This window comes from Pollicipes pollicipes, unplaced genomic scaffold (genome assembly GCF_011947565.3).
Source record: "Pollicipes pollicipes isolate AB1234 unplaced genomic scaffold, Ppol_2.1 Scaffold_7231;HRSCAF=8579_pilon_pilon_pilon, whole genome shotgun sequence".
Classification (NCBI taxonomy): domain Eukaryota; kingdom Metazoa; phylum Arthropoda; class Thecostraca; order Pollicipedomorpha; family Pollicipedidae; genus Pollicipes; species Pollicipes pollicipes.
Window position 1 is genome coordinate 6,456,991 of NW_023597034.1, and position 13,237 is coordinate 6,470,227.

General features: G+C 61.0%; 1 protein-coding gene across 1 annotated transcript; it reads right to left on the minus strand.

The window, feature by feature from the left end:
* Nucleotides 1–3,688: 3,688 nt before the first annotated feature.
* LOC119109321 (uncharacterized) lies at nt 3,689–12,679 on the minus strand. The gene is made up of 10 exons (XM_037232929.1): nt 12,665–12,679; nt 11,251–11,310; nt 10,141–10,290; nt 8,752–8,834; nt 7,879–7,913; nt 7,750–7,820; nt 6,817–6,975; nt 5,874–6,152; nt 4,904–5,016; nt 3,689–3,707 (listed from the first exon to the last, which is right to left on the minus strand). Exons 1-10 carry the CDS (start codon nt 12,677–12,679, stop codon nt 3,689–3,691), a joined length of 984 nt encoding a protein of 327 aa, XP_037088824.1.
* Nucleotides 12,680–13,237: the final 558 nt, after the last annotated feature.

The following is a 13,237-nucleotide window of genomic DNA, read 5'->3' on the forward strand; positions in this document are numbered from 1 at the left end:
CGATAACACTATGTAAGCGACATTAGACATGGCACGTCCCTGCCAAAGCAGAAGAGTGAGTACCGACCCCTGGAATCAAACCTCAACGCAATCACGACGGGGCCCACGAAATATCAAACGTTTACGATGAGATACTCAACATCGCTGGTTATCGCATGAATGCGATTTAGCGAAGGCGTCGAAGTTTGCGTAGATCACATTAAACCTCTCCGAAGTCCTTATATTTGGCGAGGCTCGACCAACGAGCAAACATCTACCAATCAGTCGAGGTCACTCGGACGACCAGTACCGTCAGCTCTCAGGGCCAACTCTCCCACAGCGAGCAACGGACCGCCGCAGCGTCCAGCCAGAGCTCCCCGCCCGGCGTCACGCTCTCAGTCGCTGTCCGTCCGACCGTCCGCCTTGCCAGATTCCTAGCGTGGCTCCAGCACGCCACCCCTACCCACCTCCGCGGATAAGGCGTTGCGGGAAGGCCTCGCCAGCGGCGTGTTCGAGAGGAGGCTAATTAATCCGGCCGCGATGCCACCCGGCGTCTAACAAGACGCTGCAGTTGCTGATTTATCTGTGCAGGATAACAAGCGCCCGAGAAGGGCGAGCCCAACCGGCGGGAGCTCCTCTAATTATTAGCAGGGTGGCTTGGCCGCGGCAGACGGCCGCAGTTTTTGTCACCGGAAATGACAGCGGCAGGCCCTCGCGCGGAAGGCACAGGGCCGGTGCGCGCCCGCCGGCCGCCGGCCGCCGGCCGACGCGTTGGCTTCGCTCCATCGTGTGACCGCAGAAAACACTGCCCTGTCGTCACTCGGACAGGCGCGGAGTTCAGGTAGCGCAAGCGGCCGACAAAAACGGCGGTGGCGCTCGCGAGCGGCAGGGGACAGTCGCGCCTCCCAGCAGTCTGGGGAGATTACGAAAGGAGCCGGCGACGCTGCAGGCGGCTGGAGCGGCGGGTCGGCCGAGCAGCTGTGCCTCTTGCGCCGGCAGCCGCGTCACATCGGTCCAGAACGGGAGCCGCTGGCGCAATTTTGGATACAAAGCTGAGTACAGTGGTCCAGAACGGAGCGTCTGACGCAATTTTGGATACAAAGCTGAGTACATTGGTCCAGAACGGAAGCGTCTGACGCAGTTTTGGATACAAAGCTGAGTACATTGGCCCAGAACGGAAACATCTGACGCAATTTTGGATAACAAGCTGAGGATGGAAAGACCAGCGCTGCGGACAACCGACTGACGGGACATCGGTCCTCCTTGTAAAAAACGCGGCACGACTGAAACGTCGTCAAACACAAAGCGGGAGGCGGTGCCGGCCACACGCCCCTCTCACCGCTCTGAAAGACACACGTCCCAGTAACGGTACGCCGGCCGCCTCCCAGCCCTATCCGTCACCGGTTACATCCGGCTCCTCGCGCCTCGCCGGCGGCCGTCCACCGAGCCGGGCCAAATGCGCGCGTGGGTCGGGCCCGCAGTGTCAGGTGCCACCCGGGGGCGTCTGACTCACCCAACGGTCACTGGGCGGCCCAGACGCGCCGCTCACACGCTTTATGACAGCTTCCGCGGAAACGATCGGCCATATAACGATGGAAGGCTCCGACGCTGGGTCTCAACATTCCACTCGAGGCGCACCGGCCGAGTAACTTTGAAATGCGCCAGGATGTTTGGAAGAATTAATGCAGTTGATCACGAAGATCACCAGAATCATTGTGCACTTACAGGTTGTAGCTGCAATGTTCCCAGTATTGGCGCCTGGCGTTGAACGTCAAATAAACATCCCGAATGAATCTTCCCGCAGTGAAGAACGTGGGCATGTCTCATTAGCATTACCTCTAGGGTGTATGTGCCCTAAGCGGTGGTAAAGGCCACAGTAGCTTTGACGCAAAGTATGTTGCATTCGTTACAGCATACGACTGAACATTACACCCGTTTTAATGCTTTGGTGCATAGTCCCTGCGCGTAATCCGCATCGGCTAGCTGCTTCAAATGATCTCACTTCTCAGCTGAGGAACCAATGCCACTTTTACGCGGACGCACCTAAAGGTGGTGCGCCTGCCTACCGCCGGCTTGGAGTGCCGAAAGTCACCGCCCGCGTCCCTGCCCTACAAAAGTACCAACGCTGACATTGCCGGTCTTGCCCTAGCCTTGCACGGGGCAGCAAGCTTTGCCCAGTACGCCGTCTTCCGCCGTGACTCGCCCTCCAATGATGACCCCCGGTGACCCCCGGTGAGCGGCGCCGCCGCGGCCGGGGCCGAGCAGCCGGCGGCCCCCCGCCCACGGAGCCGAGAAACACCAGCCAGCAGAGACCGTGTCGCCGCTGTATTGCCCCATGGTCCCCGAGCGGCACTGGCAGGAGCAGTGATGATGATGACGGCCGTGATGGCGACACGCAGACAATGGCACGCAGATTCGACGAAATTCGATTTATCAGCACAGCGAGGTCCAGCCGTGGTAAACACACAGCACGCGGGCAGTGTCCAGTTCAGGCACTTCAAAGGCGTCTCCTCCGACAGACCCGCATGATGGCCGTCCGTTACGCGGGCATGCATACCGCTGTCATGCCTAGTCACACATGGGGTGGCCGTAAAAGCCAGAAAACTACAAGGGGGGGGGGGGGGGGGCGAAGGCACAAACGTAGGTCGGACACCAACATGACGGGAAGCACTTCTGTACAGCCTCAGACGCCGCAGAAGAGCTTGTGTAACGAGCGCGGCACCCAGGCGCGTGGCTTGCATTAATAGCAAAACTGGTCACAAGTCAGACAAACACTCTCAATAAGCACGGAATCGCGTCAAGGGTGAAAACACCCGAGAAGACGGCAGACGGCATGTTCCATGGGTTTGAACAACTGCCCAAAAGGCCTCTCAAATTTGTCAGCCGTTCGCAAAACCATCAACCAAGTGCACCATGATAGACGATCAGGTATAACGTAGCGATCTGAAACCACACACAAAGATCACTGCTGCCACTCAAGACATCAGTCCAAAATACAATACAGTTCCTCCAATGCTTGCAAATCATCTCATATTCGAGCGGGCACCGTCTCAATCAGCACTAGTGTACCAAAAGAATGCCTAGTCTCCACCAAGAGATACCAGCCTGCTTGTCGGACAGTAACCAGCCGCTGCCCTCCGGCCATTCTCCCGGACAGCTCCCAGGTCACGCTCACTGTGACCGCACACTGTGACCGCTCGGGCCGCACAGTCGACAAGCCGGGTCAGAGACGCCCGCCCGCCCCACGGTCGGCGTTACCCACGGGAGTTACCCGCTCTCAGCGGCTATCCTGGAGTGACGAGTCCATTCCAGTCCAGGGCTCCTGTCCACGCGAGCCCGCCGTCCAGACCCGTCCCCCACATCATCTCCGTGCACGTCCCACCAGGAGTCCGGACCGACTCCCGCCCCTGCGCCGGCTCGCCCGGCCCGCCCTCAGCCGCGCTGGGGCTGCCGTCCGGCGCGCGGCCGACGTCCAGACCCGCCCCACACATCATCTCCGTGCACGTCCCACCAGGAGTGTGGACCAACTCCCAACTCCCAACTCCCTGTGCCGGCCCGCCCTCAGCCACGCTGGGGCCGCCGCCCGGCGCGCGGCCGACGCCCGGTCACCGCTTGGCGCGCTTCTCGGTGGGCTGCGCGGCTGACTGGATGATGACGCGGTTGCGCTGGCGCGTGACGCGCGCCGCCGGCGCCGAGGCGGCCGGCCGGCTCAGGCCCGACAGCAGCATCTGGCGCAGCCGGTGGGGAGCCGAGGTAGGCGCCAGCACCGGCTCTGCGAGCGGAGACATGGCGGGTCGTCAGTAGTGGCGGGGGACGGCACGGCACGGCCCGTGAAGACAGCCCGCTGCACAGTGCCGCGATGCGTCTGCGCGGCGCACCTGTACGATGGACGTCGCGGTCAAGGCCCGGCCGAGTACGACGGGAAATCCTGTCCGGATATCATGTTCCATCATGAACAGAGCGGTCAAAGGTCGGGTGTTGAACCCGGACGCCACTCAACCACAAGATTGTACCCGAAAATCAAACATCCGACATCGACACGGCTTACACATTGAAAGAAATCGGACCCTTGCAGTCGAGAAAAGTAACGTGACAATGAAACGCCCGGCATCCATCCCACGACCACAGACGCAGCACCCCATCCGTTGTCCACGTGGACTACGGCTTGGCTGCGCTTCGACGCACTTGGAGTTCTTGCGCTGCGCCCTCTCCCGCCCGAAGCCGATAATAAGATCCGACTGTGCGCTGGAGTCATAGCGGCCCGGCTATCAGCCGATAAAACACAAGCCCGACAAATACATATCAAGAGTCTCGTCACGCACGTCTAAAATCGCCCGCACAGCCACCGAAGAAACCCGATATCTCAGCCAAACCTGGCTAAGAGGCGGATCACACGGCGGCCAGCCCGTGAGTCGAGAAAAACAACGAATTCCGGCTTCGGTGGATCCAACAAGTGCAGTGTTTCAAACTGAGCGTACGCGAGTCGACTACTGAACTCGGGCCTGCCGATGTCAAACGCAACGCCGAGGTGAGACCGAGTTATTACGAGAGCTCCCCTGGAACAAACGTCCCTGTGGCCTCTGATTACCCTGAAAATCACCCACCGCCCGCCAACAGCCGCTGCGAGCCACGGCATGTCCCCACGCCATGCCAGCACCCGCACCAGCCGGCCAGGGGACCGCTGACGGCCGAGAGGGCGCCCCAAGCGCAGCCCGCGCCCTGCCGGCACCCGCGGCGCCCTGCCGGCACCCGAGACGTACCCGGCGCGCTGCTGGCGTCGCTGGCCGCCCTGCTCTGCACGAGCGGCGCCGGTGCCACGGCCGGCTCCAGCGGCAGCGGCGGCGCCAGGGCGGCCGGCGGCGCCGGCGGTGGTGCCGGTGGCGGCGGCGGCGCCGGCAGCACGGCCGAGCCGCGCGGCCCGTGCAGTCGGCGGCGCAGCTCGTCGCGCTGCTTCTTGTAGTGACTGCGCTCGCGCATCAGGTCTTGCACCATGCGCTCCAGCCGCTTCATGCCGCGCAGCTGGTCGTCAACCTGGGCCTGCCGACGGCAAGAGGCACGGTCAGAGAGGGGCCAACTGTGGGGGTGGGGAGGGGGGGGAGGCTGGGATCATTGGAGACGCCGAGTTGGGGTCAGCGTGGGGTCAGGGGTGAGGTCAGAGGTGGGGTCAGGGGCGGGATCAGGAGGTGGTCAGAGATGGGCTCGGGATGGGGTTGGGGTGGTCAGGGTGGGGGTGGGAATGGGTTCAGGGGTGGAATCACAGGTGGGATCATGGACGAGGTGGAATGGGTTCAGAAGCGGCGGCAGCGCGAGCGTACCACTGCCATGGCGTCAAGTTGAGTCACTCTCACCGAAACATCGACAATACCACACAACTTTCTCACGATAATTCTTATTCGTTATGGTCGGCTCTGGGCCTGTGTTCGGCGGCGGCGCCCGGCAACGAGGCACAAGCGAAGAAGGTGCCGCCCAGTGGGGCCGACAAAATCCGGACGGCCGTGGCCAGGGCTGCTCTTGCCCGTGTTCGTAGCGTTAGAAAAATAGCTGTAGCTCGAGTTCCCTGTCTGGGCGCTGATTCCCTGTACATGCATTACAATGGTATTTTATTCTACAATAAAGGATACGAACTGTTTGGAACTGAAGTTGTAATGAATCGCAAATGATCATCGCTCTGCCCCAGGCAGGGCAAGTAAGCGGTACATGTCACAGCGCGTTACGCTTCTCCCCGTCAGGGCGGACACGACAAGTGGCACACACTCACTCACACGCAGACGCGCACACACGCCATCACACATTCTTCAGACGTTCGCACAAAGCACATACACACACCTCGACGCGACACGTTAACAGCCTTCCCAAAGTTCCCGCTCTCCACCCCCCCGAGTCCGTCCACTCACGTCCAGGCCGGCCACAACGACGTCTTTGTCGAGGCCATCGACCCGCTGGTCCACCAGCCGCTGGAAGGTGCGGCAGTAGAGGAGGCGCAGCTCGGCGGTGGCCAGGCCCAGCAGGCGCGGCATCAGGTCGCGCTGGTTCAGCAGGAGGCGGCGCGCATCCGGCGGCGGCGCGCCGCCCGCCAGTCGGCCCGCCTTGTGCTCCAGCACCTCGTCCACGGCGTGCAGCGCCTCGTCCAGCTCCAGCAGCCGCCGCGCCTCGGCCGCGTCGAGCTGCCGGCCCTGCGGCCACGCGCCGGACGGGGTCAGCTAACCGTGGACGTGCGGCCGAAGATGCGTCGCGCAGGACACCACGCAAATGACGTGTTTAAGGTGGAGCATGTTCGTGAACATTGGGCGATGCGAACATGCGCATTTTCGTGACGCTCTTTGACGCATCAGACGACAATAACGGCTCCGTGGGAATCACCTACCGGCTAACGCAGAGTTAACTGTGCACGACGAGCACATCTATCTCTCCGCGCAATGAAGCATTGGTCTCGATCTAAACATTGATTAAAGATGCATCGTTACTAAATCAAAACAGATCAGACCAGCCCGTTGCAACCACCGCCCAGCCAGGATAGGGCACCCACACGTCAAGTCAGCTGTACAGAGACCCGGTCCGCCGACAGCTTCACGACCCAGCCGTGACCCAAGCCGACTCCAGCTCCGAGACGACCACAACAAGACAGCTCCGCGTCCTAGCGCCACCAGAGCAATCCACAGCCAGCACCGCCCAGAGTGATCCCGAGCGAGCGCCGCCCAGAGCGATCCCTAGCCAACGCCGTCCATAGCGATTCCTAGCCAGCGCCGCCCAGAGCGATCTCCAGCCAGCGTCGTCCAGGGCGATCGCCGGCCAGCGCTGCCCAGCGCTGAGTGAACCGGCACACACGGCGGCCGGCACCTGGTGTAGTTTGGCGTTGATACGCCGCCGCTGGTTGTGCAGCGAGTCGCGGCACTCGCGGAGGCGCTGAATCTCCTCGCGTGCGGCGGTCTGACCGCCGGCGCCGGGCTGCGTCGGCTCCAGCTCGCCGTCCGGGTCCGCTAGGTCACAAGCGTCCAGCTGTGGGCAGCGTCAGGTCACACACGTCCAGCTGTGGACAACGTCAGGTCACACGCGTCCAACCGCAAACAGCGTCAGGTCACATACGTCCAACTGCGGACAGCGTCAGGTCACACCACCGGACCCCCAACAAAACAGCGTCAGGTCCAACTACGTCCAACTGCGGACAGCGTCAAGGTCCACACACGCCCAAACTGCGAGCAGGCAGCGACAGTCACGAAACACGTCCAACTGTGGACAAGCGTCAGGTTCACAGTACACAGACTCCAACTGCGGGCAGCGACAGGTCACACACGTCCAACTGTGGACAGCGTCAGGTCACACACGTCCAACTGCGGGCAGCGACAAGTCACACACGTCCAACTGTGGGCAGCGTCAGGTCACACACGTCCAACTGTGGACAGCGTCAGGTCACACACGTCCAGTGACAACGGCTGGGGTTAAGTCAATGAATGCGGCCACTAGACGGTATCAAGTTACAGGCGTTAGAGGAGCGCACACTGTACACAGCAGCAGATTACCAGCGCCCATCTCTAGCACACACGAGCGGGTGGTCAGGCCACCAGCCGCTCGAGTCATGGCCGCACGAGCTCCTCAACCGGTAGCCTACTCGGAACACAATCTCTCTGAATATGCGACAGCCAGCCAGACGGAACGAGGATGGCTCCACACCCACCACGCTACCGTCGGCACCGCCCCACCCGCACCCCAGGGGACGCGGAGCTGACCGTACGGCAGCGACACGACCCGACCCGGCTGGAGAGCGGTGCCCACCCTGTCGGCCCTGGCCGCGGCCGGCTCAGAGGCCGGCTCAGAAGGCCGGCCCAGGCAGCGGCGGCAGCGGACTGGAGCGGCGCTCGAGGTCCGGCTGGGCCGCCGCCAGCGCGTCGTCGGCCCGCTCGCGCAGGCTCCTGATGTCGTCCGAGTCCCGCAGCAGCCTGCGGCGGGTCTGGCGTCAGCTGCGCCGCTCAGAGAGCAGCGGTGGGGCGGCCGAGACCGCGCTGACTGGCGGAGGACCGCGGACTCGCCGGGCTTCACGCACCACGGGCAGGGGACGCGCGGCCAGTCCGGGATCGCACCCAATCAGCGGCTAGCTAGGGTCGGCGCTGAGGGCGCACGGTTTCAGCGCCAGAGCGAGGGCACAGACGGACATCCACGGCTGACCACATGTCTGTGGTCAGCGGCTGACCAAGGCTGACCGCGCTCATGTCACACCCATGCCTCGCTTACCGCTCCCGACCAAACAAGTTGCCTAGTCACGAGTTGTCCCCCAAGGACCTGAACGGCGCTGGCTAACTTTGCTCTTATCATTTCACCCCTACCATACACCCAAAAATTGTTTGAAATAAGAATAAAGCGATAGCGTGTCCAATGTGTAATCGACCAGAGCTGTCGCGGGCTCCCATCTCCACCACGCAGAGACGGCAGCGCATCGATGAGCCAACGCCTAAAGCATTATACCTGGGTTGGGTTTACGCGCTGCGAGCTACGGTGGTGGTATGCGCAGAACCAATGTCTACACAACCGGGGGCCACGACAAAACGACAAATTATTACCGACCGCAAAAACTAAAATCACAACCATCATTATTTTCGTACAACGATTAACAAGATTTCGCCGCTGTTCAACCCATCAAAAAGCTGTGTCACACACAACAGCTTCGGACGCAAAAACACTAATACATCGACGAGTCAACATCCCTCATCATCCTCTTTCGCGACGCTTCTCACCACCGCCGGCGCGCGCCCGTGGCGCTCCGGCGGCGGCCCTGCCCACCTGAGGTCTCGCTCAGTGCACGCCTGGCGGCGTCGCCTCTGGAACGGGTCCGACGGCGGTGAGCGGGACCGGCAGCCGGCGCCCTGAAACAAGCGACGGCCCATCAGCAGGGCGGCACGGGACCGGCTGGCGGCAGGCCGGCCGGGGCGGACACTGCCACTGCTGCCACCACCGGCGGCGTTTTGCCGCAGCTGGGGCCTGGCCGACGGAGAGTGGCTTCTGACGGAGGCCTGGCTCTTTATGTAACACGCTGAATGACATCCTGTTTACTACAAAACACAAACTCTACGCACAATAAGACAGTTCCACAAACAGCCAAATGCTAGTCAGCAGCCAAACTGGCCGTTCGTCTTGTATAGCCCAGCGCGTTCGTCGACTACCATTAGCGCGTTCGTCGACTAGCGTTAACGCGTCCGTCAACTACCTCCAGCCTGCCTCACCAATCAGACGCCTTGCAACAGCGCGATCGCCCGGTTGGCCGGCCGGTGCCCGAGCCTGACCCGCGTGACCAGCCGGCAGCGGCGTGTCCTGTCCTCTGACCCTATCCCGGACCCCACGGCCGAACGCCGGGCGGCCGGGCCGGCAGCCCGAGCCCGCCTGGCGCGACAGTCCGGAGACGGGCCAGTGAGACCCCTCCCGGCGAGTCCACTGCTCGACTGGGGCCGAGCTCGCCTGGCGCGACAGCCCGGAGACGGGCCAGTGAGCCCCATCCCGGCGAGTCCACTGCTCGACTGAGCCCGAGCTCACCTGGCGCGACAGCCCGGAGACGGGCCAGTGAGCCCCCTCCCGGCACGTCTACTGCTGGACTGAGCCCGAGCTCGCCTGGCGCGGCAGCCCGGAGACGGGCCAGTGAGCCCCATCCCGGCGCGTCCACTGCTCGACTGTAAGCGACGGGGGGACTCGACCACGAGTGTTGCCTGCCTCGCCAGACTCCACGACAGAGGGCGCCCTGACACGTACCGCTTTGTCCGTCCTGGAAGCCCAACTCATTGGAGCGCCTGTTCTCCGATCCATCCACCTCTGACGGGGTGGGTTCGAGTTGCTTTAAGCGTTCGCTATCTGCCCGTGACAGGGCTGACCTGCGGCCGGTGGCAGCGGCCGCGCTGAGCTGGTGACGTCACAGGGTGGCAAGGACCGTGCCGAGCATTCCCGCAGGCCGACCTTCGCCATAACATTATGACGTTGACCTGGAATTTCACGCTAGAATGGTCGCCTCGGCCTCCCGCAATAAGTCCTGCTCAACGTGGGCTCCGGTCCCAGAAACACATGAAACCAAACGGCTTGGGCGTTCCTTTTTTTATTTCTTGCACGCTGTGGTCTTCTGCTGCTGTTGCTTACCCGCCATGGGCTCCTTGATCGCCCGACGGTGCGCTCACTACTGAGACTCACCTGCCCGGCAGGCGGCGAGTCCGGATCCCGGTGCTCTGGGGTGGTCTGTTGGCGGTCCGAGGAGGTCTGTCGGTGGTCTGGGGTGGTCGGCCGGTGGTCTGGGGTGGTCGGCCGCCGCTCGCCGCCCGTCAAGGCCCGGATCTGGGCCTCCTGCGGCAGAGGGCGCCGATCACGACCCGGAACTACAGGAGACCCACTGCACATGGCACCACGCACCGAGCCAAAGGACACGGCGACGTCAACAAAGGGCTCAGTCCGCCCATCCTCCCTCGACAGCGTCACCAAGACACCATTACTCAGCTGACTACGGACAGGACGATCGTTGACGGGCTCCCACCCGTCGTTCGCCTCGAGGATGAGTCGGCTGATGCCCCGATTGGAGCAAAGATCACGAACCTGTTAGGATCACCGCACGACCAACGATGATCGCGCCGCATGCAGACACCCCTGACAAACTGAACACCGTATGCAGACACCCCTGACAAGCTGAACACCACATGCAGACACCCCTGACAAGCTGAGCACCACATGCAGACACTCCTGACAAGCCGAACGCCACATGCAGACACCCCTGACAAGCTGAACACCGCATGCAGACACCCCTGACAAGCTGAACATCGCATGCAGACATCCCTGACAAGCTGAGCACCACATGCAGACACCCCGACAAGCTGAGCACTGCATGCAGACACCCCTGACAAGCCAAACACCACATGCAGACACCCCTGACAAGCTGAACACCCGTCAGACGCCCGATGCACGCAATCGGACCTGTGAACACAAGGGTAACGCGGCAAATGTGACCTCACTTCCTGATCCGAAATCTGGTGTCTCACTCATTGCGCCATGTTAATCCCTTTCCCAGCATGCGCTCGCCGGCTCCGCTGGCTGAAAACTGGGCCCATCTGAAAACTGGGCCCGCCTGAAAGCTGGGCCCGCCTGAACACTGGGCCCACCTGAAAACTGGGCCCACGGCGGTCAGCATGTGGTCGCCGGTTATCTGGCGCGCGGCCCGACCCGCTGCCGGGCACGCCAGACGACACCATATAACCGTCTACACCACTCTACACTCTAAAGGCCGGGTCGGTAGATAAGACTGGCGTCGCTTACCTTGGCCTGCAGGGTGGCGTTAAGCTGCTTTAACTGGGCCTGCAGTTTGTCGGCCGCCACCTGGCGGCTGGCCGACGAACCATGATTTGGGGTGGACGTTTCGGCAGGCTCCCCGTCCACGACTGAAACACGTAACACGGACAGGTAAGGAAATGCAAACCAATCAGGTGGTACGTTCAAGACCCGAACGCAATCTCCCACTGTGAGTGGAATCAGTGGAAATACAGAGCTGACAGGCATGACAGGCTTAACTCTTTGCTATCTTAATCCCTTTTACGGATTCTTCGCTTTCCGCATGCTTTACTTATCTCAGGAAGTGGAGAACAATGAGCTGCTGTCCCCGCCTATTTCGCAGCGCGATCAGCCGGCGCCGTTGGTTCCAGTGTAGCAACGCCACCAGCCATACACCAGTGACTCGCTGCCTAATAATGTGCAGTGTGTCCCGATTCTTTTATTCCTCCAAAGCCTTCGATGGTTACGGCAAATGACGGCGGCCTACCTCCAGGCCGCTATAGTGATCACTGCCAACTCATCTCAAGTTCTTACGCCACGCTGACGATCCTCAATATACTAGGAGGTACTGGTTACACGACCTTATAATGCTAAACGACGATCACAATGCCGGTGCTCAGTGTTCCAAGCTGCGCTCATCTCAAGGTTGCTCGAGTTTTGCGGCGTGTTTTCGACAGTTTGGCTTCTGCGCGAGTCGCTTCCCTTACATATACCAAAAGCGTTCCTGCTACATCCCAAAACATGTCCCGCTCTCATGCGCGGCGTGACCGACATCGACAGCGGACGGCGTGAATTTATTTTGTGGATCGTCGCGAAGGTCGAGCCCGCCGTGAGCGCAAGTTTCACAACGCTCGTGCAGTCATCTGTGCTGCGTGATTGGCCAAGCAAATGCGGACAGACCGGCGGCAGAAACGGAGACGTATGCTCTGAAATTAATGGGCTAGACAAGACGTTCCCGCTTGCCTCGCATGCACGGACGGCGACGCTGTTGGCGTCGGTACTTCCGCCGACACCGACGCATCGTTGGCCCGTGTCTTAACAATATGAGGCGGATATCAGTTAACACAGTCCCGTAGCCAGAATCTTCCTCTACTCTGGGAGGGGGCATGTTAAATGTTCTCTGAAGTCCTGCGAGGTTGGACCGAATTTCTGCCAATCACCCAGCATCCCATGTAAACCTCTTGACTCCGGTCATGATCCAGGTCCTGGCCACCGCGCCCCCGCCCCCTTGGCTACGTTCATGACTCAACATTTGTGAACTACTACACAATTATGAAAAACTCGGACACACGGCCGGTGCAGCGCTATTCCAAGCACTAGGGACATCGAATATATGCCGAGCCGTGGTTCTTGCTTGCTTTTCTGCGCGACAAGCCGGCGCCGTTTGTGTCGGTACACCCACCGTCTCCAGCCACATATCTCAATCATACCCAGTGGGTCCTGGCGCTTCTTATTTCAGCGCCTGCGTCAAGGGAAGGTTCCCTACGTGTGTGGATGCTACAATTCATTGTTGCACGAGCTTTGCGGCATGCCTTCGAGAGCCTGGCTTTTGCACAGCGGGACTTTCTCAAACATCAGGAAAATATCTGTTTGCTCAAACCTAAATCAACCCCCCCCCTACCGTGCGCGCTGTGACGGACGTCGGTATCGGCACGGGCGTGAATTTATGTCGTGGATCATCACGAAGGATGACCAGTCAAAAGCACAAGTATGACGGAAATCCGTGAAGTTGTCTGTGCTGTGCGTCTGGCTACAGAAGTAAAGACAGACGGACAGACAAACGTAAGCTCGCAAATCAATGAATTGTACGTCATCTTATTACAGCGTTATCGCACACAAAATAAGGCATCCTCCGGAACCGGAGGATTTCGTCTCTCAGCAGTGAGAGATCCAGCGTTCCGTTAACATCCGGGTCGACGGACGAGATGGCACCACCGAGCACCGGAGGGCCTAACAGCCAGGCTTCGCGCGGTTT

Bases quoted from the DNA above. Each gene is read 5' to 3' on its own strand.
- LOC119109321 (XM_037232929.1), bottom strand. The intron at 7,914-8,751 runs GTGGGCAGGGCC...GACCCGCCGCAG, and splicing joins TGCACTGAGCGAGACCTCAG to GCTGCTGCGGGACTCGGACG. The intron at 7,821-7,878 runs GCGAGCGGGCCG...GCGCCGCTCCAG, and splicing joins GGACGACATCAGGAGCCTGC to TCCGCTGCCGCCGCTGCCTG.